The sequence below is a fragment of the Anomaloglossus baeobatrachus genome, chromosome 10 (assembly GCF_048569485.1).
Source record: "Anomaloglossus baeobatrachus isolate aAnoBae1 chromosome 10, aAnoBae1.hap1, whole genome shotgun sequence".
In the NCBI taxonomy this organism is placed as follows: Eukaryota; Metazoa; Chordata; class Amphibia; order Anura; family Aromobatidae; genus Anomaloglossus; species Anomaloglossus baeobatrachus.
Genome location: NC_134362.1, coordinates 61,331,898 through 61,358,590, shown reverse-complemented (window position 1 = coordinate 61,358,590; position 26,693 = coordinate 61,331,898). Strand labels below are relative to the sequence as shown.

Sequence of the window (26,693 nt, the reverse complement as noted above, 5' to 3'; positions counted from 1 at the left end):
TCATTCTAACCAAGCCATTATACTAGCAAACACTCAGTGTACCTAGTGGCATCCTATACGTGGCTATTGGACTTTGCTATAGTCCCACTAGTGCAAAGACATTTGCAGAGCGCGTCTGCCTGCGTTGCACACTACAACTCATTCTAACCAAGCCATTATACTAGCAAACACTCAGTGTACCTAGTGGCATCCTATACGTGGCTATTGGACTTTGCTATAGTCCCACTAGTGCAAAGACATTTGCAGAGCGCGTCTGCCTGCGTTGCACACTACAACTCATTCTAACCAAGCCATTATACTAGCAAACACTCAGTGTACCTAGTGGCATCCTATACGTGGCTATTGGACTTTGCTATAGTCCCACTAGTGCAAAGACATTTGCAGAGCGCGTCTGCCTGCGTTGCACACTACAACTCATTCTAACCAAGCCATTATACTAGCAAACACTCAGTGTACCTAGTGGCATCCTATACGTGGCTATTGGACTTTGCTATAGTCCCACTAGTGCAAAGACATTTGCAGAGCGCGTCTGCCTGCGTTGCACACTACAACTCATTCTAACCAAGCCATTATACTAGCAAACACTCAGTGTACCTAGTGGCATCCTATACGTGGCTATTGGACTTTGCTATAGTCCCACTAGTGCAAAGACATTTGCAGAGCGCGTCTGCCTGCGTTGCACACTACAACTCATTCTAACCAAGCCATTATACTAGCAAACACTCAGTGTACCTAGTGGCATCCTATACGTGGCTATTGGACTTTGCTATAGTCCCACTAGTGCAAAGACATTTGCAGAGCGCGTCTGCCTGCGTTGCACACTACAACTCATTCTAACCAAGCCATTATACTAGCAAACACTCAGTGTACCTAGTGGCATCCTATACGTGGCTATTGGACTTTGCTATAGTCCCACTAGTGCAAAGACATTTGCAGAGCGCGTCTGCCTGCGTTGCACACTACAACTCATTCTAACCAAGCCATTATACTAGCAAACACTCAGTGTACCTAGTGGCATCCTATACGTGGCTATTGGACTTTGCTATAGTCCCACTAGTGCAAAGACATTTGCAGCACGTCTGCCTGCGTTGCACACTCCAACTAATTATAACTAAGTTGCATTGTCAGGGATATTTATTCTTTATTATTCTGCTGTTAATAAAGCTAGACCACCACTGCAATCTTCACCACCTCTCAATTTTTACTACCACATTTTCAGTCCACAATCTTGTCGCAATCAACATGAGTGGCAAAATGACAGATGCTGGTGGAAAGGGGAAGAGGCGTGGTGGAAAAGGCAAAAAAGGTTTTGTCCGTGGGGAAGGTGGCAAAGCTCCATTATCATCTGCTGAAGATAGACCATCTACCAGCAAAAGTAAGATGTCTACTACTTACCGTGGACAATCCGATGTGCTCCCTTTGTTACGGACACGAACAACAGGAACAAAGGTAGATGATGGGCAAAAAAGGAAAATGCTTGAATGGATCTCAAGTGGTCCAACAAGTGCCCTCTCTGCCACTTCAAGTACCGCATCCAAAAAACACCAGTCCTCTGAGTTGTCATCCCAATCAAACTTGCTTTCTCCCAGCTCTGAAGTCTCCATCAGCCCTGCACAGTATGGTGGAACTGAGATGGCTGAGTCTGCAGAGCTGTTCAGTCACACTATAGCCTGGGAATCAGAGGTCTGCTCCCAAGCTACAGTGAGTACAGAACAGGAAATGGTCTGCAGTGATGCCCAGAACCTTTGTGACTCAGATTCAGGCCGTGAGGACCAAGTTTCTGAGCATAATGTTGACCCTTTGTCACAAACTGTAACACCTGTGGTTATAGACAATGAGGAACATACTGATGAAGATGAGACGCAGATACCCGATTGGGATGACAACTTAAATATTCCGTCAGGGCAAGAAGAGGCTCGGTCTGAGGGGGAGGGGAGTGCAAACACAACAATTGATGATGACGTTCTAGATCCCACCTACTGTCAACCCCCAGTCAGGCACTCGAGGAGGTCAACAGAGGCGGTGGAGGAGGATGCAACCGACGACGAAGTTACCTTGCGCCTTCCTGGACAGAGTCGGAGCACTGGTAGCACGTCTACAACTGCATCCTCAGCCACCACTCTGCCTATGAGCATTATTCGGGGTGGATCAACAGGTCGCATGGCCTCTAAGCCTTGCCTAGCCTGGTCCTTTTTTCACATCGAAAAAGATCGCCCAACTCATGTGATATGTAACATTTGTCATGATTCTGTTAGTAGAGGTCAAAACCTCAGCAGTTTGACAACTTCTTCCATGAATCGTCACATGACTAAATATCATAAGTCCCGGTGGGAAGCTCACCGTGCTGCAATGCGGCCTAGTGGAGCGAACCATCCACCGCCCGCCCCTTCCACTGCATCCGCGCGCTCTTCATCTTCTAGGACTGTGGGGACAGCTGCCACACCTGTTTTTCCACGCAAAACTTCCACCACTGTAACCGCAACAGGCAGTTTGCTTGTAAGGTCGTCAGTTGGTTTGGAAGGGGAAACAAGTGAGTGTGTACAGCTCTCTCAGACATCGATAGCACCAACGTTGGATGAAGGCAACATCATGTCTCCGCCTGCACTTTCCTCACAAACCTGCATTTTTCAAGGGACACCCTACTCAACACCGTCTACACACAGCAGCCAGATCTCTGTCCCTCAGATGTGGTCAAATAAAAGGCCACTTCCTCCGACCCATGACAAAGCTAAGAGGTTGACTCTATCCCTCTGTAAGCTGTTGGCTACCGAAATGCTGCCTTTCCGCCTAGTGGACACACAGGATTTTAGAGACCTTATGTCTGTCGCTGTGCCCCAGTACCAGATGCCTAGTCGCCACTACTTCTCTAAGAAAGGTGTGCCCGCGCTACACCAGCATGTCGCACACAACATCACCGCTTCCTTGAGAAACTCTGTGTGTGAACGGGTGCATTTCACCACCGATACTTGGACCAGTAAGCATGGACAGGGACGTTACATGTCGCTGACTGGGCACTGGGTAACTATGGTGATAGATGGTGAAGGGTCTGCTGCACAAGTCTTGCCGTCCCCACGACTTGTGTGTCAATCCTCTGTCTGTCCAAGTTCCGCCACTGCTTCTGCATCCTCCACCTCATCTGGGTCCTCCACCTCCGCCCCAAGCCTGCCTGGTCAGGCCACCAGCGTTCTCACTGCGCAGAAGGAATCACGCACCCCTCATTACTATGCTGGCAGCAGAGCGCAACGGCATCAGGCGGTCTTTAGCTTGACATGTCTTGGTAATAAGAGTCACACAGCTGAGGAGTTGTGGTCAGCTTTGCGGTCCGAGTTTAATAAATGGTTGTCTCCACTCAAACTGCAGCCTGGTAAGGCCGTGTGCGACAATGCTGCAAACCTGGGTGCGGCACTTCGCCTGGGCAAGGTGACACACGTACCTTGTATGGCTCACGTGTTGAACCTTGTCGTGCAGCAATTTTTAACACACTATCCCGGCCTAGATGGCCTTCTGAACAGGGCACGAAAACTGTCAGCTCACTTCCGCCGTTCAAGCGCCGCAGCAGAGCGACTTGCATCGCTCCAGAAGTCTTTCGGCCTGCCGGTTCATCGCCTGAAATGCGATGTGGCGACACGCTGGAATTCAACTCTCCACATGTTACAGCGACTGTGGCAGCACCGCAGAGCCCTGGTGCAATACGTCATGACGTATAGCCTGGGCCAACGAGATGCAGAGGTGGGGCAGATCACCCTGATGGAGTGGTCTCAGATCAAGGACCTATGCACCCTTCTGCACAGTTTCGACATGGCGACGAATATGTTTAGCTCTGACAATGCCATTATCAGCATGACGATTCCAGTCATTTACATGCTGGAGCACACGCTAAACACTATTCGGAGTCAGGGGGTGGGACAACATGAAGGGGAGGAACTACAGGAGGATTCATATGCGCAAGGGACAACAACATCACGAAGGTCCAGACGTTCATCATCACCAACGCAGCAGGCATGGGACCATGGGGGACAGGGATCGACAAGGGCGCATAGTAGCAGGCGAAATGTTGAGCAAGGTGCAGGAGAACATGAAGAAATGGAGGACGAACTGTCCATGGACATGGAAGACTCAGCGGATGAGGGAGACCTTGGTCAAATTTCAGTTGAAAGAGGTTGGGGTCAGATGTCAGAGGAAGAAAGAACGGGTAGCACCTCTATGCCACAAACACAGCATGGACTTGGTCCGCATGGCTGCGCAAGACACATGAGTGCCTTTTTGTTGCACTACCTCCAACATGACAGTCGTATTGTCAAAATTAGAAGTGATGATGACTACTGGATTGCCACACTATTAGATCCCCGGTACAAGTCCAAATTTTGTGACATAATTCCAGCCATAGAAAGGGACGCACGTATGCAGGAGTATCAGCAGAAGCTGTTACTAGATCTTAGCTCGGCTTTTCCACCAAACAACCGTGCAGGTGCAGGGAGTGAATCTCCCAGTTGTAACTTGACAAACATGGGACGGTCTCGTCATCTTCAACAGTCTACCCGTACCAGTAGGACCTTTTCTGGTGCCGGTAACAGCAATTTTATGGAATCTTTTCATAATTTTTTTAGACCCTCTTTTGCAAGGCCACCAGAGACAACAAGTCTGACACATAGTCAACGGCTGGAGAGGATGATACAGGAGTATCTCCAAATGAACATCGATGCCATGACTGTGCAACTGGAGCCTTGCTCCTTTTGGGCTTCAAACCTACAAAAATGGCCAGAGCTCGCAACTTACGCCTTGGAGATTTTGTCGTGTCCAGCTGCCAGCGTTGTCTCTGAACGTGTATTCAGTGCTGCTGGGTGTGTGCTGACAGATAAGCGCACGCGTCTGTCCAGTGACAATGTGGACAGACTGACGTTCATCAAAATGAACAAGTCATGGATCCAGAAGGAATTTACTACCCCTGTGTCATCCTGGGGAGAGTAAATGCTTGTGGATTTGGAATGTGCTTGATGCAAATCAAAACATCCTGTTTGCAACTAGGGCCCAAGTGCTGCCACTGATGGGGTGGGTGTCTGTGTGGCCCAATTTTTGGAAAAAAGGGGAGACTCCGCTTGGAGTAACCCTTGCTTACATTGTTTTTAAAAGAAGCCAAGATGAACAAGTCATGGGTCAGCAAAGACTTTGCTACCTACCCCAGTGTCATCCTGGGGACGGCTAAGAATAGCGTATTTTTGAATGTGCTTGATGCAAATCAAAACATCCTGTTTGCAACTAGGGCCCAAGTGCTGCCACTGATGGGGTGGGTGTCTGTGTGGCCCAATTTTTGGAAAAAAGGGAGACTCCGCTTGGAGTAACCCTTGCTTGCTGTGTTTTTAAAAGAAGCCAAGATGAACAGAGCTGGGATCAGGAAAGACTTTGCTACCTACCCCGGTGTCATCCTGTGGACGGCTAAGAATAGCGTATTTTTGAATGTGCTTGATGCAAATCAAAACATCCTGTTTGCAACTAGGGCCCAAGTGCTGCCACTGATGGGGTGGGTGTCTGTGTGGCCCAATTTTTGGAAAAAAGGGAGACTCCGCTTGGAGTAACCCTTGCTTACATTGTTTTTAAAAGAAGCCAAGATGAACAAGTCATGGGTCAGCAAAGACTTTGCTACCTACCCCGGTGTCATCCTGGGGACGGCTAAGAATAGCGTATTTTTGAATGTGCTTGATGCAAATCAAAACATCCTGTTTGCAACTAGGGCCCAAGTGCTGCCACTGATGGGGTGGGTGTCTGTGTGGCCCAATTTTTGGAAAAAAGGGAGACTCCGCTTGGAGTAACCCTTGCTTGCTGTGTTTTTAAAAGAAGCCAAGATGAACAGAGCTGGGATCAGGAAAGACTTTGCTACCTACCCCGGTGTCATCCTGGGGACGGCTAAGAATAGCGTATTTTTGAATGTGCTTGATGCAAATCAAAACATCCTGTTTGCAACTAGGGCCCAAGTGCTGCCACTGATGGGGTGGGTGTCTGTGTGGCCCAATTTTTGGAAAAAAGGGAGACTCCGCTTGGAGTAACCCTTGCTTGCTGTGTTTTTAAAAGAAGCCAAGATGAACAGAGCTGGGATCAGGAAAGACTTTGCTACCTACCCCGGTGTCATCCTGGGGACGGCTAAGAATAGCGTATTTTTGAATGTGCTTGATGCAAATCAAAACATCCTGTTTGCAACTAGGGCCCAAGTGCTGCCACTGATGGGGTGGGTGTCTGTGTGGCCCAATTTTTGGAAAAAAGGGAGACTCCGCTTGGAGTAACCCTTGCTTGCTGTGTTTTTAAAAGAAGCCAAGATGAACAGAGCTGGGATCAGGAAAGACTTTGCTACCTACCCCGGTGTCATCCTGGGGACGGATAAGAATGGCGTATTTTTGAATGTGCTTGATGCAAATCTAGCTGTGAAGTGTACAACTGGGGCACAACTGCTGCCACTGAATGGGTGGGTGTGTGTGGGGCCCAATTTTTGGAAAAAAGGGGAGACTCCGCTTGGAGTAACCCTTGCTTACATTGTTTTTAAAAGAAGCCAAGATGAACAAGTCATGGGTCAGCAAAGACTTTGCTACCTACCCCAGTGTCATCCTGGGGACGGCTAAGAATAGCGTATTTTTGAATGTGCTTGATGCAAATCAAAACATCCTGTTTGCAACTAGGGCCCAAGTGCTGCCACTGATGGGGTGGGTGTCTGTGTGGCCCAATTTTTGGAAAAAAGGGAGACTCCGCTTGGAGTAACCCTTGCTTGCTGTGTTTTTAAAAGAAGCCAAGATGAACAGAGCTGGGATCAGGAAAGACTTTGCTACCTACCCCGGTGTCATCCTGTGGACGGCTAAGAATAGCGTATTTTTGAATGTGCTTGATGCAAATCAAAACATCCTGTTTGCAACTAGGGCCCAAGTGCTGCCACTGATGGGGTGGGTGTCTGTGTGGCCCAATTTTTGGAAAAAAGGGAGACTCCGCTTGGAGTAACCCTTGCTTGCTGTGTTTTTAAAAGAAGCCAAGATGAACAGAGCTGGGATCAGGAAAGACTTTGCTACCTACCCCGGTGTCATCCTGGGGACGGCTAAGAATAGCGTATTTTTGAATGTGCTTGATGCAAATCAAAACATCCTGTTTGCAACTAGGGCCCAAGTGCTGCCACTGATGGGGTGGGTGTCTGTGTGGCCCAATTTTTGGAAAAAAGGGAGACTCCGCTTGGAGTAACCCTTGCTTGCTGTGTTTTTAAAAGAAGCCAAGATGAACAGAGCTGGGATCAGGAAAGACTTTGCTACCTACCCCGGTGTCATCCTGGGGACGGCTAAGAATAGCGTATTTTTGAATGTGCTTGATGCAAATCAAAACATCCTGTTTGCAACTAGGGCCCAAGTGCTGCCACTGATGGGGTGGGTGTCTGTGTGGCCCAATTTTTGGAAAAAAGGGAGACTCCGCTTGGAGTAACCCTTGCTTGCTGTGTTTTTAAAAGAAGCCAAGATGAACAGAGCTGGGATCAGGAAAGACTTTGCTACCTACCCCGGTGTCATCCTGGGGACGGCTAAGAATAGCGTATTTTTGAATGTGCTTGATGCAAATCAAAACATCCTGTTTGCAACTAGGGCCCAAGTGCTGCCACTGATGGGGTGGGTGTCTGTGTGGCCCAATTTTAGGAAAAAAGGGAGACTCCGCTTGGAGTAACCCTTGCTTACATTGTTTTTAAAAGAAGCCAAGATGAACAAGTCATGGGTCAGCAAAGACTTTGCTACCTACCCCGGTGTCATCCTGGGGACGGCTAAGAATAGCGTATTTTTGAATGTGCTTGATGCAAATCAAAACATCCTGTTTGCAACTAGGGCCCAAGTGCTGCCACTGATGTGGTGGGTGTCTGTGTGGCCCAATTTTTGGAAAAAAGGGAGACTCCGCTTGGAGTAACCCTTGCTTGCTGTGTTTTTAAAAGAAGCCAAGATGAACAGAGCTGGGATCAGGAAAGACTTTGCTACCTACCCCGGTGTCATCCTGGGGACGGATAAGAATGGCGTATTTTTGAATGTGCTTGATGCAAATCTAGCTGTGAAGTGTACAACTGGGGCACAACTGCTGCCACTGAATGGGTGGGTGTGTGTGGGGCCCAATTTTTGGAAAAAAGGGGAGACTCCGCTTGGAGTAACCCTTGCTTACATTGTTTTTAAAAGAAGCCAAGATGAACAAGTCATGGGTCAGCAAAGACTTTGCTACCTACCCCAGTGTCATCCTGGGGACGGCTAAGAATAGCGTATTTTTGAATGTGCTTGATGCAAATCAAAACATCCTGTTTGCAACTAGGGCCCAAGTGCTGCCACTGATGGGGTGGGTGTCTGTGTGGCCCAATTTTTGGAAAAAAGGGAGACTCCGCTTGGAGTAACCCTTGCTTGCTGTGTTTTTAAAAGAAGCCAAGATGAACAGAGCTGGGATCAGGAAAGACTTTGCTACCTACCCCGGTGTCATCCTGGGGACGGATAAGAATGGCGTATTTTTGAATGTGCTTGATGCAAATCTAGCTGTGAAGTGTACAACTGGGGCACAACTGCTGCCACTGAAGGGGTGGGTGTGTGGGGCCCAATTTTTGGAAAAAAGGGAGACTCCGCTTGGAGTCACCTTGCGGTGTTTTACATGACTTTAGAAGGGCGTGCCATGCCTATATCTGTGTGTCCTCCTCTTTTTCCTTGTCCAGCTGTTTTGTTTTCGCATGAGTACATGTCCTTGTCACTTTCCCATGTGTTTGTGTTGTGTTGTGAGTTGTTTGTCACCTTTTGGACACCTTTGAGGGTGTTTTCTAGGTGTTTTACTGTGTTTGTGATTGCCTGCCATTGTTTCCTATGGGCTCGAGTTCGGTTCGTCGAACGTTCGACGAGCCGAACTCGAGCCAGACCCCCCGTTCGGCGAACCGCCTCGAGCCGAACCGGGACCGGTTCGCTCATCTCTAATCATCACCCCGGAGGCCTTACACAGCAGCGGCGGCTTAATAGCCGCATACCACAGGTGGCGTCACGAAACAAATACTTTAATTGCTCCCAAGTCACCAGCCATATTTAACTGATACCCACCAGGGCCACGGAGTCGGGCCCCGCCACCACTGACAACCACCGGACTAGTCCGGCCCGGCACTGGGTGTCCCATAGCCCTGGGGTGGGCGAGTCAATAATGCTATGGTTAATAGAAGGGGACACTATGAAATAAGGGATGGTTCTATATATAATAAAGCAGGACACTGCAATAAGAGATGGTAATATATAGTATACAAGGAAGGATACTATGTAATAAGGTACAGCATTATACATTATAAGGTAAGATACTATGTAATAAGAGCGAGCACTGTACATAATAAAGCAGAACAGCTTCTCCTGGAGACTGCATGTCGCAATTAACTTATCATGTTAGAAATAAAGGGCTCTCTGTTACAGAATTGAAATATATTGTACATTTTGCAATGCTCTCAATAGTTAGATATCCTATCCTAGTTATTATATCAGACTCTATGATTTCTGTATATACCCATGGGTATGAACAGGCATTCACCTTGTTGAAGGATATAGTGTAAATTGCATGGAAAATTCCAACTATGTTCTGACAGCGAGTACTCCTGCAGCATGTGCACTACTCATGTTTTCTGAGATACAATATTTGTCTTTTTTTTCCAGGATACTGTTTGAATATTTTTTTTTACAAAATACCAGATTAATTGCATTTATATAATGCTAAATATTGCACACTAAGCAGTTTTTAGGTAAAGCATACGCTTTATTCAGCTTTGCAGGAGTTCATACTTGTTATCTATCTGCAGGTGCTGCTGTAAATTTAACTCTTGTTACACCTGAAAAAGCTATTAAACTAGCTGCAAATGATTTCTTCAGGCACGCGCTGTCCAAAGACGGGTAAGTAATGTAAAGTTTGTCACTTTTTTTTTAAAAAAAAAATAAATAAATAATAAAAAAAAAAAATCTATCCTGGATTAGGGAAATTGGAAGATTTTGATAGTTTAAATGTGCATGTTTGTTTACTCACACATGTCCATACAGCTAATTGTAGTGCAATGCATATATTCTAGTTTATATACATATAGGCCCATATGTACTACTCAGTATGTTGCACTTGGGTTTTTTTCTGTGTAATATTGCATAAAATTCTCTCATGGTAAGAGTTAGTAAGGTGGCAAGCAGGAGTGGACCTACTGGACCACAAGGCTTACCCTTTTGTGGGACGGGCTTGTCACCAGGTGCCACTCCCAGGGCAGTTATCGGCACTGTGGTACCTGACCCTCGGGGCAAGACAGGCAGAGTCCCTAGTGTAGCAGATCAGCCGAGATGGCTGAGGCAGATGGTACATCATGGCTGGATGGACAGAGTCACTATTGTAGCAGGTGCAGCCAGGACAGCTGAGACAGATGGTACAGCCAGGCAGAACGGACAAAGTCACTCAAGTAGCAGGGACCACGGCCAGGATGGACAGGCACAGGGGTACCAAAGGAATTGAAAAACAGGAATAAGACACTATGCACTGACACAGGGAAGCACAATGGACAGTGGGACCTGGCAACTAGCGGGCTAAGGCACGGACTACTAACTACCTAATCATGTTGATCAGGCACCTCCCCTAGTGGGAGAGTGCCTTAAGTACCCAGTGCCTCTCAGCAATAGGCTGAGAAGGGCAGCTGTGCACATGCATGCCCTAGGAGCAGAGGAGGAAGCAGGGCAAACCCACATGGAGGTCCACAGGCAAGCCAACCAGCGTGGCACGGGCTGGCCGCGGTGGTGAGTCAGCGTCCCTGCAGGGGAGGCGAGCGGTGCAGGACCGCCGACGCTACATGGTCCAACCCCCGCAGCTATTATAGCACGCGCCAGATTATTGCCTGATCTATTTTCAAAAATGCAAACGTTAGTTGACATTACTTGCATTTGTTCCTCTTGGTAGACATCAGACCCTTTCACCATTTATGATGAGTACTCTGAATATTTAAAAGATCTCAAGATCTCTATAATCATACACCTTAACAATGCAAGTATTGCTATATACAGCATCTGGCACCCTTTATCTCACCAATTCAGCTACCGCTCTAACCTCTTCATGCTGAAAACTGTACAAAAGAGTGGCCATTTTTGTGTTTCCTCCAAAAATATTTGTTGGCGGCTTTGCAGACCAGCATGTAAGAGATAATTAATGTGGATGAGCAGATAAGGAATAAAATGAGGAAAAACTCAGTAACAGATGGAGAGGAGGCAGAACATGTAAGGAAAGTGGGGGCGACTGCTTCTAGAAGAAACACATTGATGAAGGGAGAAAAGATATAAAAAAAGAGAGTGAAAACAAAACATTTACATCTGTTTAACCCCTTAAGGACGAAGCCAGTTTTGTACTTAATGACCAGGCCATTTTTTGCAATTCTGACCAGTGTCACTTTATGAGGTCATAACTCTGGAACGCTTCAACGGATCCCGGTGATTCTGACATTGTTTTTTCATGACATATTGTACTTCATGATAGTTATAAATTTAGAACGATATTTTTTGCTTTTATTTGTGAAAAAAACGGAAATTTGATGAAAATTTAGAAAATTTTGCAATTTTCAAACTTTTAATTTTTATGCCCTTAACCCAGAGAGTTATGTCACACAAAACAGTTAATAAATAACATTTCCCACATGTCTACTTTACATTAGCGCAATTTCTGAAACAAAATGTTTTGGGGTTAGGAAGTTAGAAGGGGTCAAAGTTCATCAGCAATTTCCCATTTTTTCAACAAAATTCACAAAACCATTTTTTTAGGGACCACATCACATTTGAAGTGACTTTGAGAGGCCTAAGTGACAGAAAATACCTAAAAGTGACACCATTCTCAAAACAGCACGCCTCAAAGTACTCAAAACCACATCCAAGAAGTTTATTAACCCTTCAGGTGCTTCACAGGAACTAAAGCAAAGTGGAATGAAAAAAAGCAAAAAATAAAATTTTACCTAAAATGTTGCTCTACCCCAAATTTATTCACTTTTAGAAGAAATAACATAACAAAATGAACCCCAAAACTTGTTACCCACTTTCTTATGAACGCGCCAATACCCCACATGTGGTCAGAAACCTCTGTTTGGACAAATGGGAGGGCTCGGAACAGAAGGAGCAATATTTGAATTTTGGAAAGCAAATTTGGCTGAAATAGATTGCGGGCACCATGTTGCATGTACCTAAACAGCAGAAACCCCTTACAAGTGACACCATTTTGGAAACTAGACCCCTTAAGGCTTCTATCTAGGGGTATAGTGAGCATTTTGGATCCACAGGTACTTCACAGATTTTGATAACGTTACGTTGTCACATTGAAAATTTTCATTTTTTTCTCAAAAATGTTGCTTTAGCATCAATTTTTTCACTTTTTCAAGAGGTAATTCCAAAAATATGACCCCAATGTTTGTTACCCACTTTTTTATGAGCGCGGTGATACCTCACTTGTGGTCTGAAACCTTTGTTTGGAGAAATGGGAGGGCTTGGAACGGAAGGAGCAATATTTGAATTTTGGAAAGGAAATTTGGCTGAAAAAGATTGCGGGCACCATGTCGCATTTGGAGGACCCCTAAGGTACGTAAACAGCAAAAAAACACCACAAGTGACCCCATATTGGAAACTAGGCCCCTCAAGGAATTTATCTTGATGTTTGGTGAGTACCCTGAACCCCCAGGTGCTTCACAGAAGTTTATAACGTTGAGCCATGAAAATAAAAAAATAAAATTTTACCACAAAATTGTTACTTCAACCAGGTAGCTTTTTTTTTCACAAGGGTAACAGGAAAAAAATCACCATGAAATTTATTGCGCAATTTCTCCTGAGTTTGTTGATATCTTGTATGTGGTGGAAATCAACTGTTTGGGCACACTACAGGGCTCAGAAGAGAAGGAGTGCAATTTGACTGCAAAATTGGCTGGAATCAATAGCGGACGCCATGTTGCATTAGGAGAACCCCTGAGGTGCCTAAGCAGTGGAGGTCCCCCACAAGTGACCCCATTCTGGAAATAAGACCCCTCAAGGCTTTAATCTAGGTGTATATTGAGCATTTTGAATCCACGAATACTTCACAGAATTTGATAAGCTTAGGTTGCCATATTGAAATTTTCATTTTTTTCACAAAAATGTTGATTTAGCGACACATTTTTCACTTTTTCAAGAGGCAACAACAAAACGTGTACCCCACAGGTTGTTATCTAATTTCTTGTGAGCGCAGGGATACCACACATGTGGCCAAAAACCTTTGTTTGGATAAATGGGAGGGCTTGGAATGGAAGGAGCACCATTTGAATTTTGGAAAAGTTGAAGTAAATTGCGCGCACCATGTCACATTAGCAGGGCCCCTTGGGCACCTATACATCAGAAACCCCCCACAAGTGACCTCATTTTGGAAACTGGACCCCTCAAGGATTTTATTCAGGAGTATAGTAAACATTTTGAATCCACAGGTACTTCACAAAACTGTTGCTGTAGCAAAAAATTTCTCACTGTTAAGGGGGCTTTACACGCTGCGACATCGCTAATGCGGAGTCGTTAGGGTCACGGAATTGGTGACGCACATCCGGCCGCATTAGCAATGTTGCTGCGTGTGACACCGATGAGCGATTTTGCATCGTTGCAAAAACGTGCAAAATCGCTCATCGGTGACATGGGGGTCCATTCTCGATTATCGTTACTGCAGCAGTAACGATGTAGTTCGTCGCTCCTGCGGCAGCACACATCGCTATGTGTGACGCCGCAGGAACGAGGAACCTCTCCTTACCTGCCTCCCGGCCGCTATGAGGAAGGAAGGAGGTGGGCGGGATGTTCCGGCCACTCATCTCCGCCCCTCCGCTTCTATTGGGCGGCCGCTCAGTGACGTCACTGTGACGCCACACGGACCGCCCCCTTAGAAAGGAGGCGGTTTGCCGGTCACAGCGACGTCGCCGGGCAGGTAAGTATGTGTGACGCATCTGCGCGATGTTGTGCGTCACGGGCAGCGATTGCCCGTGTCGCACAACAGATGGGGGCGGGTACCCACGCTAGCGATATCGGGACCGATATCGCAGCGTGTAAAGTAGCCTTTAGGCTATGTGGCCATGATCCAGCGACACGGCGTCTAGTACCCAGTGTCAGCCTCCTGCAGAAATGTGAGTGTTGTCCACGGGAGAACGCAGCTGCCCATGCCCACGATTTGGGTTCAGGCTGCTGTGGACTTTAGTTCTATTCTACCTGCAAAGAACACTCATCTCCGCAGCATAAATTGACATCCTGAGGCTCGGGAAGCTGCGCCACAGGTCGATTTATGCTGCGGAGAAAAGAAACACAGTGGGCACGGGATTTCTAAAAATCCTGCCACTGTGCTTCTACTGCACAACACAGCGTTATGGACGCAGGGAAAACACTCTGCGCCCAAAACGTTGCAAACCCTGATTGTGGGCACACAGCGTAAAATGCTACAATGGATGAATGGATAGATGTCAAACATATATAATGTCCCACCCCCCTGCATATTCTAAGCTGGCGCCCTTTAGTGCCTTTCATGTGACACTAAAGGATGCCTAGCCTTGTATTTAGCCCAAAAAAAAAAAAGAATTAAAATAAATGACGTGGGGTCCCCCCTATTTTTGATAGCCAGCTAGGGTAAAGCAGACAGCTGTAGCCTGCAAACCACAGCTGACAGCTTCATCTTGTCTGGTGATCAATTTGGAGGGCTCCCCAAGCTGTTTTTTTTTTTTAATTATTTATAAATAAATAATTAAAAAAAAAAAAAACAAACGTGGGGTCCCCCCAAATTAGATCACCAGCCAAGGTGAAGCTGACAGCTGGGGTCTGGTATTCTCAGGATGGGAAGAGCCACGGTTATTGGACTCTTCCCAGCCTAAAAATAGCAGGCCGCAGCCGCCCCAGAAGTGGCGCATCCATTAGATGCGCCAATTCTGGCGCTTCGCCCCAGCTCATCCCGCGCCCTGGTGCGTTGGCTAACGGGGTAATGAATGGGGTTGATACCAGGTGTGTAATGTCACCTGGCATCAAGCCCAGCAATTAGTTATGTCACGGCGTCTATCAGATACCCGACATAACTAATTGACAGTAATAAAAAAAAAATTGACAACAAAAAAAAATTTATTTGAAAAAACACTCCCCAAAACATTCCCTGATTGACCAATTTATTGAAAAGAAAAAAAAAAATCCACAATAATCCATTTGGACGTCCCACGTCGACTCTGGACCTTCTAGAATATGGGGGACACGTTCAGGGAACGTATCCCCCATTTTCTAGGAGGGCAGACCCTCCATTTGAGGAGAGTGGGTGCAAAGAATCTGCACCCACCCTCCCTGGGTCACAGCTGCATAGTGCGAGCAGCAGCCAGCGTCCTGAACACAGGAAGCTGACAGCTGCGCTCTGCTCATGTGACCGGAGTCTGCTGAGAAGGAGCCGGAGGAGGGGGCCGCGGGGGATCAGAGCTGCGACAGGTATGTATGACACCGGGGGACACCAGGGGGGGGGTAGGGGGGGACCCGGCAGGGCCTAGGGAGCAGGTTTCTGTCGTATGTGTTATGGCACATACGACAGAAACCATAGGAACAGTGGAAATGCGGCCGGCGCGCTGCTGTGATCGCCGGTGCGCGCGGCCATCTTGGATTTTCGGGAGGGGGTTGGGGGTCGGGGGGGGCACTTTGGGGACACCGGGGGACCGGAGGGAACCGGGAAAAAGATTTATCTCCCATCTGACATGTTTGATCATGCCAGATGGGAGATAAATCATTTTTTACCGGCGCGGTCATTTACTATAACTTGATGATCGGTATACGGTGTATACCGGTCATCACGTGACTGGGGACCGGAAAAACCGGCCCGAATCATGATCTCCAGGGTCTCAGCTACCCCCGGCAGCTGAGACCCCGGAAATTTTCTGACTCTGGGGGGCGCTAGACCCTTTTTTCCGACCGCCGTTAAAAAGCGGCATATCGGAAAAAGTACCCTTATTTACCGCCGTTAAAAGGCGTATCGGCGGTCGTAAAGGGGTTAATGTACTTTTTTTTGAGGGGGGGAGGTAGAGGGTGATTTTTTTCGATTATCAAAGAATGCAACTTGAAGCAAAAATGATGGTGGCTACTTTTTTTCTGCCCTATTGAAAGAAAGGATCCAGATTTTGTTTTTGCACAACAGAACTAAAAGCAAACATAATAGAACATTTTAAGGTTCCTGTCTTGAAAAAAATCCCAAAACATGTATCTTTCAACAGAAAGTAGTTTGAGCAGGTCATTGGTGGACAAAGATGGAAGATGGCCTGTGTGCAAAAACAGAATTAGGCTATGTGCGCACGTTGCGTAAATACTGAATGCGTCCTGCGTCCCCTGCACAGTCTATGGAGATTGTGCAGGGGCCGTGCGCACGTGGCGTTTTAGAGCGCAGCGCTTCGGCTACTGCCGAAGCGCTGCGTTCTAAGAAGTGACATGTCACTTCTTCCGTGCGCTTTGCCGGCAGCTCCTGCTCTGTCTATGGCAGGAGCTGCAGGCAGAGCGCATGGAATCGGCTTTTTTTTTTTTTTCACTACGGACATTTCTGCAGCGATTTAAAGCGCACATGTGCTCTTCAGATCGCTGCAGAAATTTCTGCAGTGACTGTACGCAACGTGCGCACATAGCCTTAGGGCCCATTGCAGTCCAACAGCTCATCATAATGCACAATTCCTCATGCTTTGGAGGTTGACCTGGGCCCTCTCACCTCTTGGGCCCCTGTGCGGTTGCACAAATTATATACAGTTAGGTCCAGAAATATTTGGACAGGGACACAAGTTTTGTTATTTTAGCTGTTTACAAAAACATGTTCAGAAATACAATTATATATAATATGGGCTGAAAGTGCACACTCCCAGCTGCAATATGAGAGTTTTCACATCCAAATCGGAGAAAGGGTTTAGGAATCATAGCTCTGTAATGCATAGCCTCCTCTTTTTCAAGGGACCAAAAGTAATTGGACAAGGGACTCTAAGGGCTGCAATTAACTCTGAAGGCGTCTCGCTCGTTAACCTGTAATCAATGAAGTAGTTAAAAGGTCTGGGGTTGATTACAGGTGTGTGGTTTTGCATTTGGAAGCTGTTGCTGTGACCAGACAACATGCGGTCTAAGGAACTCTCAATTGAGGTGAAGCAGAACATCCTGAGGCTGAAAAAAAAGAAAAAATCCATCAGAGAGATAGCAGACATGCTTGGAGTAGCAAAATCAACAGTCGGGTACATTCTGAGAAAAAAGGAATTGACTGGTGAGCTTGGGAACTCAAAAAGGCCTGGGCGTCCACGGATGACAACAGTGGTGGATGATCGCCGCATACTTTCTTTGGTGAAGAAGAACCCGTTCACAACATCAACTGAAGTCCAGAACACTCTCAGTGAAGTAGGTGTATCTGTCTCTAAGTCAACAGTAAAGAGAAGACTCCATGAAAGTAAATACAAAGGGTTCACATCTAGATGCAAACCATTCATCAATTCCAAAAATAGACAGGCCAGAGTTAAATTTGCTGAAAAACACCTCATGAAGCCAGCTCAGTTCTGGAAAAGTATTCTATGGACAGATGAGACCAAGATCAACCTGTACCAGAATGATGGGAAGAAAAAAGTTTGGAGAAGAAAGGGAACGGCACATGATCCAAGGCACACCACATCCTCTGTAAAACATGGTGGAGGCAACGTGATGGCATGGGCATGCATGGCTTTCAATGGCACTGGGTCACTTGTGTTTATTGATGACATAACAGCAGACAAGAGTAGCCGGATGAATTCTGAAGTGTACCGGGATATACTTTCAGCCCAGATTCAGCCAAATGCCGCAAAGTTGATCAGACGGCGTTTCATAGTACAGATGGACAATGACCCCAAGCATACAGCCAAAGCTACCCAGGAGTTCATGAGTGCAAAAAAGTGGAACATTCTGCAATGGCCAAGTCAATCACCAGATCTTAACCCAATTGAGCATGCATTTCACTTGCTCAAATCCAGACTTAAGACGGAAAGACCCACAAACAAGCAAGACCTGAAGGCTGCGGCTGTAAAGGCCTGGCAAAGCATTAAGAAGGAGGAAACCCAGCGTTTGGTGATGTCCATGGGTTCCAGACTTAAGGCAGTGATTGCCTCCAAAGGATTTGCAACATAATATTGAAAATAAAAAATTTTTTTTTGGGTTTGGTTTATTTGTCCAATTACTTTTGACCTCCTAAAATGTGGAGTGTTTGTAAAGAAATGTGTACAATTCCTACAATTTCTATCAGATATTTTTGTTCAAACCTTCAAATTAAACGTTACAATCTGCACTTGAATTCTGTTGTAGAGGTTTCATTTCAAATCCAATGTGGTGGCATGCAGAGCCCAACTCGCGAAAAGTGTGTCACTGTCCAAATATTTCTGGACCTAACTGTATCCATCATTGGAGCAGGTTCTGGGACAATAACCTGTTTATTACCTACTACAACCAAAACAAGTGAGGACTTGCCATTGAGGCAGACCATGAGAGTCTTATGGGTCCTTGGAAATAGAGGTTTCCCATATCTGCTTGGTCTCAATTGCCCACTACTAGTTGGCGACAACTTGGGCATGAATCTCATCTAAGGCCTACAGAGAGCCTGGATTTCACTCAGCAACATGCTCCATTGGTCATGGAACGGCATGGCGAACCCATGTGTATGGGTTTTTTTGTGGGGCCACATGCACACATTGAGTATTTGGAGAGTTTTTTTTACCTCAGTATTTGTAAGAGAAAACAAGGAGTGGAACAATCAAAGGAAAAGTATAAGGCTATGTGCCCACGCTGCGGATTTACCGCGGATTTTGCCGCGGATTTGCTGCGGATTTATCGCGGATTTCCCGAAAATCTGCAGCAGCGGCACTTCCAAGCCATTTCAATGGCATTTTGGAAATGCTGTGTCCATGCTGCGGATTTTTCCGCTGCGGATTTGCCGCGGATTTTGATGCGGAAAAATCTGCAGCATGTCAATTATTTGTTGCGGATTTTGGTGCGGATTTGGGTATAGAATGGGGGAAAAAAAAAAAAATCCGCATCAAAATCCGCGGCAAATCCACGGTAAATCCGCGGTAAATCCGCGGCAAATCCGCGGGTGCGGATTTGCCGCGAAAGTCGCGGATTTTCATGCAGAAAAATCCGCAGGTACATTCTACCGTGGACACATAGCCTAATAGAAACACAAGCACCATTTCTGTATATATCACTCCACTACTTTTCCTCTGATTGTTCCACTCCTGGTTTTGTCTTACAAATACTGAGATAAAAAACTGACCAAATATTCAATGTGTGCATGTGGCCTCACAAAAAAAACATGCACATGAGCTCACCATGCCATTCCATAACCTTTGGGGTATATTGCTGACTGAAATCCAGTCCCTCTGTAGGTCACATACATACATTGAGTATTTGGTGAGTTTTTTACCTCAGTATTTGTAGCGAAAACCAGGAGTGGAGCAATCAGAGAAAAAATATAATAGAAAAACGGGCACCACTTCTGTATTTATCACCCACTCTTGGTTTTGGCTACAAATACTGAGGTAAAAAACTCACCAAATACTCAACGTGTGCCCATGGCCTACAGAAGGGCTAGATTTGGGTCAGCAACATGCAGCAGAAATCATGGCACGGGCATGATGAGCTTATGTGCATGTTTTTTATAAGGCCATGTTCACATGTTGAATGTTTGATGAGTTTTTTTACCTCAGTATTTGTAGTCAAAACCAGGAGTGGGTGATAAATACAGATGTGGTGCCCGAGTGTCTATTATACTTTTCCTCTGATTGTTCCACCCCTGGTTTAGTCATACAAATCCTGAGGTAAAAAAAACTCACCAAATACTCAATGTGTGCACAAGGCCTAAAACAGAATTTGTAAATTCAGGGAAGGTAATTTCTCTCTGGCAATGACTCATCCCTCAGAAACACTTTTATGTGTAATTTAAAGTCTACTTTACTCCTTTTTTCAACAGTAAGGTTTTTAAAACTTAGTCAGTAAATAACTTGCTGCATTCAATGTGTATTTCCCATTTAAAACAATAAGCATATTCAAAAAGTACTTGAATAGGTTTTTGAAGCAGATCTGCTTCAGAATCCAGGTAAAAAACAAATGTCACCTTTACCTTGGATGTTGCAACCGCACCTGGTCTTATGGCGTTTAATATCCCTGTGCTATGAAATTATTGTTTCTTGTACTATGACATCCGTGTAGTCACTCCCTGTCTACGCAGACATCACTGTGTGCATTGTGCTTGTCTTAAAGGAAATCTGTCAGCAGGTTTTTTCTATCTCATCTGAAAGCAGCATGATGTAGGCAAATGTGAAGCCCCGAGAACGCTGTGTCGGTGCATTACCTTCAGGGACTCCACTCTGCTGAATCCTGTCGCAGGTAGGAAATCTTCTATTTGTCGTGACGCCACTCTCAGAATTGCGGTCAGTGGTGACCGCCACTGCAGGTTGAGGGTCGCCTGGGGCTGATGGTGTGTGCAGTCAGTTGGGATAGCCTCCTGAGAGTGAGGCAAGCCCCAGGGCCCTGTATAGGTGTGTAGAACCACAAGGCGCAGAATAACGCCACACAAGCAGAATGTCTTTCAGGGGTTTTACTCACAGTTGATGGCAGGGTGAGTAACCCGGGCGTAGCTGGGATGAACCAGGCTGGAACCAGGTATCCTTCAGGCTGACTTCTGATGGTGACTACCAACTCGCCTTCCTTAGCCCTTGGTGGTTTGGGGTAACCCCGACTTTTAGTCCCTATGGGGTCACCCAGGGAAGTTGCTGAAGCCTCTCTCCCCTTCGTTTGCCGTTTGCTTGTTGCCTGGACCAGATCACTCCAGCGGCTTGCCTCCTGTGAACTATGGGCCCTAACGGTGGCTACGTGGCTGCGGCTTTTGGGTGTTGTGGTGTGGGCTTTGAGGGCCCCACACCGGCAGGTTTAGCAAGGAAAGGTGGATCTATCCCCGCTCCGGGATCTGCCGCCCGTTTGGGCCTGGTACTCCCTAGCAGTCTCCTTACTTCCCACTCTGTGCTCTCTCTTTAGCTGGAGACGGGTTTCGGGTAGCACTCCTAGGTGACCGTTCTCCCCCGTCGGTAGCCACTGCGCGGGCGCTGTCAGACTGCAACAGCCCCAGGGGTAGGGGTCAGCTCCTCTCGGAGCTCCCTGGACTCTGCACTGAACCGGCTCACTGCCCCTCCTCTCCTGTTCTTGCCTACGCCACCTAGCAACCAGGCTCTCTTACCACACCCCTTGAGAGGAGATGGAGGCTTTTGGCCCCCTCCACTATTCCAGTGAAGGTGAAGGCTTTTCCCCCTCCTGGGATCCCCAGGGGTCCTCTCATAGGTACATGTGTGAGACCTGATCACTATGCGCCTGTGTAGTCACACCTCGGTCAGCCTTCTGGATTACCTGTATTGTACTGTCCCCAGCATGGGTGCAGTACTCAGTGGTGCCTGACCAGGTCAGGGGCGCCACACAAAGAGACCCTGAATCCAACAATGTATCACTTAGATTACTGGGTATACCACTTCTGACACAAACTTTTTAGATTTAGCAATGCAGCAAAGCTGAAAAAGCTGCTCCCACCCACCAGTCTCTCTATGTGCAATGTATATAGACAGTGAGCTGGAGGCCTGCGGACTTAAGGAACCTGTCAGGTGCAATATGCACCCAGAACCACGAGCAGTTCTGGGTGTATATTGCTAATCCCTGCCTAACCGTCCCTGTATACACTAGCATAGATAAAGAAATCTTTAGAAAAAGTATTTCTAAAGCTCTTATATCGTATGCTAATAAGCGAGGGCACTAGCCCCAAGGGCGTTGCTTCCCTTGCTAGTCACCCCATTAGCATGTTAGCACGCCCACAGGAGTGTACTAACATGCTAATGAATGAGCAGCGTCAGAGGAGATCTCACTCACCTCTCCGCTGCCATCGCTGCTTGATGCTGGATTTCGGCTCAGTGCGCATGACCCCGGAGTTTGGGTCATGGGGGCGACTGGCAAGGGAAGAAACGCTCTTGGGGCTACTGCCCTCAGTCATTAGCATACGATATAAGATCTTTAGAAATACTTTTTCTAAAGATCTCTTTATCTATGCTACTGAATACAGGGACCGTTAGGCAGGAATTAGCAATATACAACCAGAACTGCTCGTGGTTCTGGGTGCATATTCTAGCTGACAGGTTCCCTTTAATAAGCTACTGGTGCTAAAACAAATATTGATGGTAAACAACAACACACTTTGTGGTAAGAGACATATTGCTGAATTCTTTGTGTTAACCCTTGCAGCATGCTATTGTGGCACCCCTGAGGCTTCCGTCGCCACAGATGTACTGCACCTCATCCAGAGGTGTGGTATCCCATCCCGGGTAAGAATGGGGTCATCTACCGGTTCACAGACAAAACCTGCACACACCAATTGGTAGGTCACACGCCGGGTCAGGGTTTAAGGCAGGCACTCTATTAATGCTGAGAGTAGCGACCAGTATACCTGGTTATGGGTCCTTAAGTCCCATTCACTGGCCATGAGGGGGTGGAGCCTACCAGGGGGTGTGTGTGGGAGGAGTCAGGGAGTAGAAAGGGGAACCAGTAAGTTCAAGTACAGGCAGTCAGAGAGCAGGAGGCGAGGAGTGAGGTGGGCTGTCAGGAGAGGACAGCGGGCAGAAAGACAGAGACAGAAGGAGGTGGAGATCCTGGGGTCTTGTTAGGCCCAGGTGACACCGATTGAAGGGATTCCAGGGTGCCACGGAAGTACGAACGTCCCGTGGCCCTGGTCCACTAGAATACCGGGTAGAGGGATCCGGCTGCAATACAGGGCCGGTCCCTAGACTAAATGAAGAAAGACATTACTTTTAGTGAAACCGAAGGCCTGGGAGATCGTTGCAGGCGCCCAAGGCCACAACCCGCTACAGATCACCGGAAAAGGGGAGCAAGATACGACTTAGGTCAGCCACCTTTGGACAGGTCCTGTGGTGGAGGCGCAGGACAGCCAAGTGCAGTGTTGCGCTAGTGAGAGAGCCAGACAGCACACTCTGAGGGGTGCACCAGTACTGACCCTTGAACTATCCGGGATCGGCGGCAGCCCCTGACAGCGGATCCTGGGCATTCCGTGGGTAACCGGTCAGCTGCAGCACTGAAACTGAACAATGAGTAAACATCTTAACTGCAAGCCCTGTGTCGTTTGCTTTATCCTGCACCACATCATCAATCACCATAAACTTTACCAAGCACCAAAGGTTGCCCCAGGGTACTCACTCTACCTGTGCAGAGCAAGAAACACCTCATCTGCCATAACATCAGCCCCTGAGGTCCCTTCCAGCAGCTGCGGCTCCATAGCTGCAAACTACCACAGGTGGCGTCACGAATCTTATATAAACTACAACTTTATTACCATCTCCCCCATACCGCCACATTAATTGACTCCAGCAGGGTCACGGAGTCGGGCCCCGCCACCACTGACTACCTTGGACTAGTCCGGCCCGACACCGAGTCACCTAAGGCCCTGGGGTGGGCGAGTCACTATCAGATTACTTAGCAAAAACCTGCTGACAGATTCCATTTGAGATGCAATATCTCATTACTGCTTTGGATCAAGGCAGATTCTTCTTGTGAGGTAAAACATTTCCCTACTTGTTTTTTTTAAAAAAATGTTTTACCTCAAAGAAACAATTAAATGTGATCCCTTGCTGTAATGTCTGTATACTTTATATTTTTATTTTCTCCCCTGCCCAGGAGATGAGGTATGATCAGACCATGACCCTGTACGGTCAGACACAGCCATTACACAGCACATAGCAAGGACACATATATAAGATTATCTCAGCACAGAAACATTTTTTTAACACATCCAAGTGCGTTGTGTAATATTTGTGTAGGGGAAAGGAGCATGTTTGGTGCTGCACACAGAAAGACAGGGGCGTTAATGTGCTCCATGTAGGACTATGGACAGCGAGCAGAGGGAGGGACACAGTCAGATCTTTCATTAATGCTGTCAGCCAGAAAGCCAACCACATGCAGCTGTAGCCTTCCTCTGAAGTGTTAATTGTAGAGAAAGCGACAAAACAAAGCAGGAGGGGGGAGACAGATGGACAAAAAAAATCACAGTGGTCCAATATATAAGTGATCAAAAATTATGCTTCTGCAGCACTTCATTGCTCGTTTATAGACTTACCTGCATGTATCTTAGCAAGTTTGCCATCTGACGTCCGTAAACTGTACTGCAGCCATCTGCAGAGAGTTAACCCCTCTGTGACTCAGTCTTTTCTATACCAGGATGTATTAAAAAATGTCAGTATTAGATACATGGTGGCATACAATTATAGCTTTTTATTTACAGTAAATTCTTTATCTTTTTGAAATGTAAATTTTTACACTTTTGACACCAGCATCCATTCTTAGATTAGTTGGGCTGCAGCAGAACCCCACAATAAAAATGCCTAGAAAACATCCAACTTTTCCCATAAGATATGACAGCCAATAATGTGCTTAGATTTTAATGTTACGTGGTTGTCTCTTCGCTGGAAAAGCTTCCAGTATTGTAAACTCTTAAAAGAAAAAATAATGTAAATAAAAGCAAAAATCATCAAGTATTAGGATAGGGTATGATGTGGAGTAAAAATTAACAAATGAATAGAGAAGCAACAGAACTGAATTAAGTGAATGCTGCTGTTCCCCACACTGCTGGTGGTCAGGGGCGCTGCTGGTGGTCAGGGGTATTGCTGATGGTCAGGTGCACTGCTGATGGTCAGGGGCGCTGCTGGTGGTCAGGGGTATTGCTGATGGTCAGGTGCACTGCTGATGGTCAGGGGCGCTGCTGGTGGTCAAGGGTGCTGATGGTGGTCAGGGGTGCTGCTGGTGGTCAGGGGTGCTACTGGTGGTCAGGGGCGCTGCTGGTGGTCAGGGGTGCTACTGGTGGTCAGGGATGCTGCTTGTGATCAAGGGCGCTGGTGGTGGTCAAGGGTCCTGCTGGTGGTAAGGGGTGCCGCTGGTGGTCAGGGGCACTGCTGGTGGTCAAGAGTGTTGCTGGTGATCAAAGATGCTGCTGGTGGTCAAGAGTGCTGATGGTGGTCAGGGGAGCTGCTGGTGGTTAGGGGAGCTGCTGGGGGTCAGGGGTGCTGCTTGGGCTCAGGAGCATTGTTTCTGGTCAGGGGCACTGCTTGTGGTCAAAGGTTCTGCTGGTGGTCAGGGGCGCTGCTGGTGGTCAGGGGCGCTGCTGGTGGTCAGGGGCGCTGCTGGTGGTCAGGGGCACTGCTGGTGGTCAAGGGTGCTGCTGGTGGTCAAGGGTGCTGCTGGTGGTCAAGGGTGCTGCTGGTGGTCAAGGATGTTGCTGGTGGTCAGGGAGATTGCTGGTGGTCAGGGGCGCTGCTGGTGGTCAGGGGCACTGCAGGCGGTCAAGGATGCTGCTGGTGGTCAGGGGCACTGCTAATGGTCAGGGGCTCTGTTGATAGTCAAGGGCACTGTTGGTTGTCAGGGGCTCTGTTGATAGTCAGGGGGATTGATGGTGGTCATGGGCGCTGCTGGTGGTCAGGGGCGTTGCTTTTGGTCAGGGGCGCTACTGGTGGTGAGGGATGCTGCTGGTGATCAGAGGCAGTGCAGGTAGTCAGGGACGCTGCTGTGCAGAGGAAACTTTGAAAGGGGCTCAGCAATAAAGCGCCTTCATTCAGGGTCGGTGGCATCTCAGAGGCTGGATCCTGATCTGTTGTAGAGTGATGGCATATCCTATTAATAAAATAAAAATGACCCTTTAATGCCATTTTGACACACTGCAGGATCCATATTGCATTAGATTTCACAGAGAAATCAATTGTGTAAATTGGATCAATAAACATATCAATTGAATTCATTTCAAATATAAACCAGTAACCAGTTATAGTAAACCAGTGATAATTATCATCATATTCATATGTAAGTTCAAACATAGTTATGAACTATAACAGAAAACCAGTTTTGAAGACTTAAAACTGGGTGAGGAACTGACAAAGTCTGCTAAAAAGGCAAGGTTATGGAAGACGGGTGGTACATAATGACAAGATTGAAGACAGCAACAAGATACAAGGTAGTTATACTGCATCAGAAAGGTCTCTCCCAGGCACAGATCTGAAAGCAGACTGGGGTTACAAACTGTGTTTGTCAAGCTCTTTTGAAGAAACACCAAGAAATAGGCAACATTGAGGATCATGGACGCAGTGGTCAACCAAGGAAACTTGGTGCAGCAGGTGAAAGATGCATCATGCTTACTTTCCTGCAAAATCAAAGATGTTGTAACAGCTGGTGGGTGTGGACCGGGCTTACTCTGGATGGGGCATTGCATCCGAAATGGGTTTGTATGGTGACCATATGAGACTGGCCTTATGGCTGTCAACTGAAATGATAGAGCAACACATTGCTGTTGGTACATGAAACTGAATCTGACCTTCCAGGCACATGGCTACTAAGTAGTTATGGCTATTCACAAACAAATAACATTTTATTGATTTTTTAACGATACAAGCCCAATCAGAATGTACGCGTTCTAGAACCATAGGGCAGATCGTGGAGCCACCTGCCGCAAACCAGCTAATAAGTGGGAACTATTCCATCAATTAAACAAACAGAATAGATTCTGGCCCGCATCCTCGCTGAGAAGCCAACATAATATCATAATGACTGAACCCGTAAGCTCCTTAGAGCAGCAGCACGTTTTGGAAAATTACACTG

General features: G+C 46.9%; 1 protein-coding gene across 2 annotated transcripts in view; it reads left to right on the top strand.

Moving 5' to 3' along the window:
• The window catches only part of SLC25A22 (solute carrier family 25 member 22), a 104,713-nt gene that overhangs the window by 58,420 nt on the left and 19,600 nt on the right, over positions 1-26,693 (top strand). For both annotated transcript variants that reach the window (XM_075326372.1, XM_075326373.1), the window contains exon 5: positions 9,803-9,893. In XM_075326372.1, the coding sequence (XP_075182487.1) occupies positions 9,803-9,893 (91 nt within the window). The remainder of the gene's footprint in view (positions 1-9,802; positions 9,894-26,693) is intronic.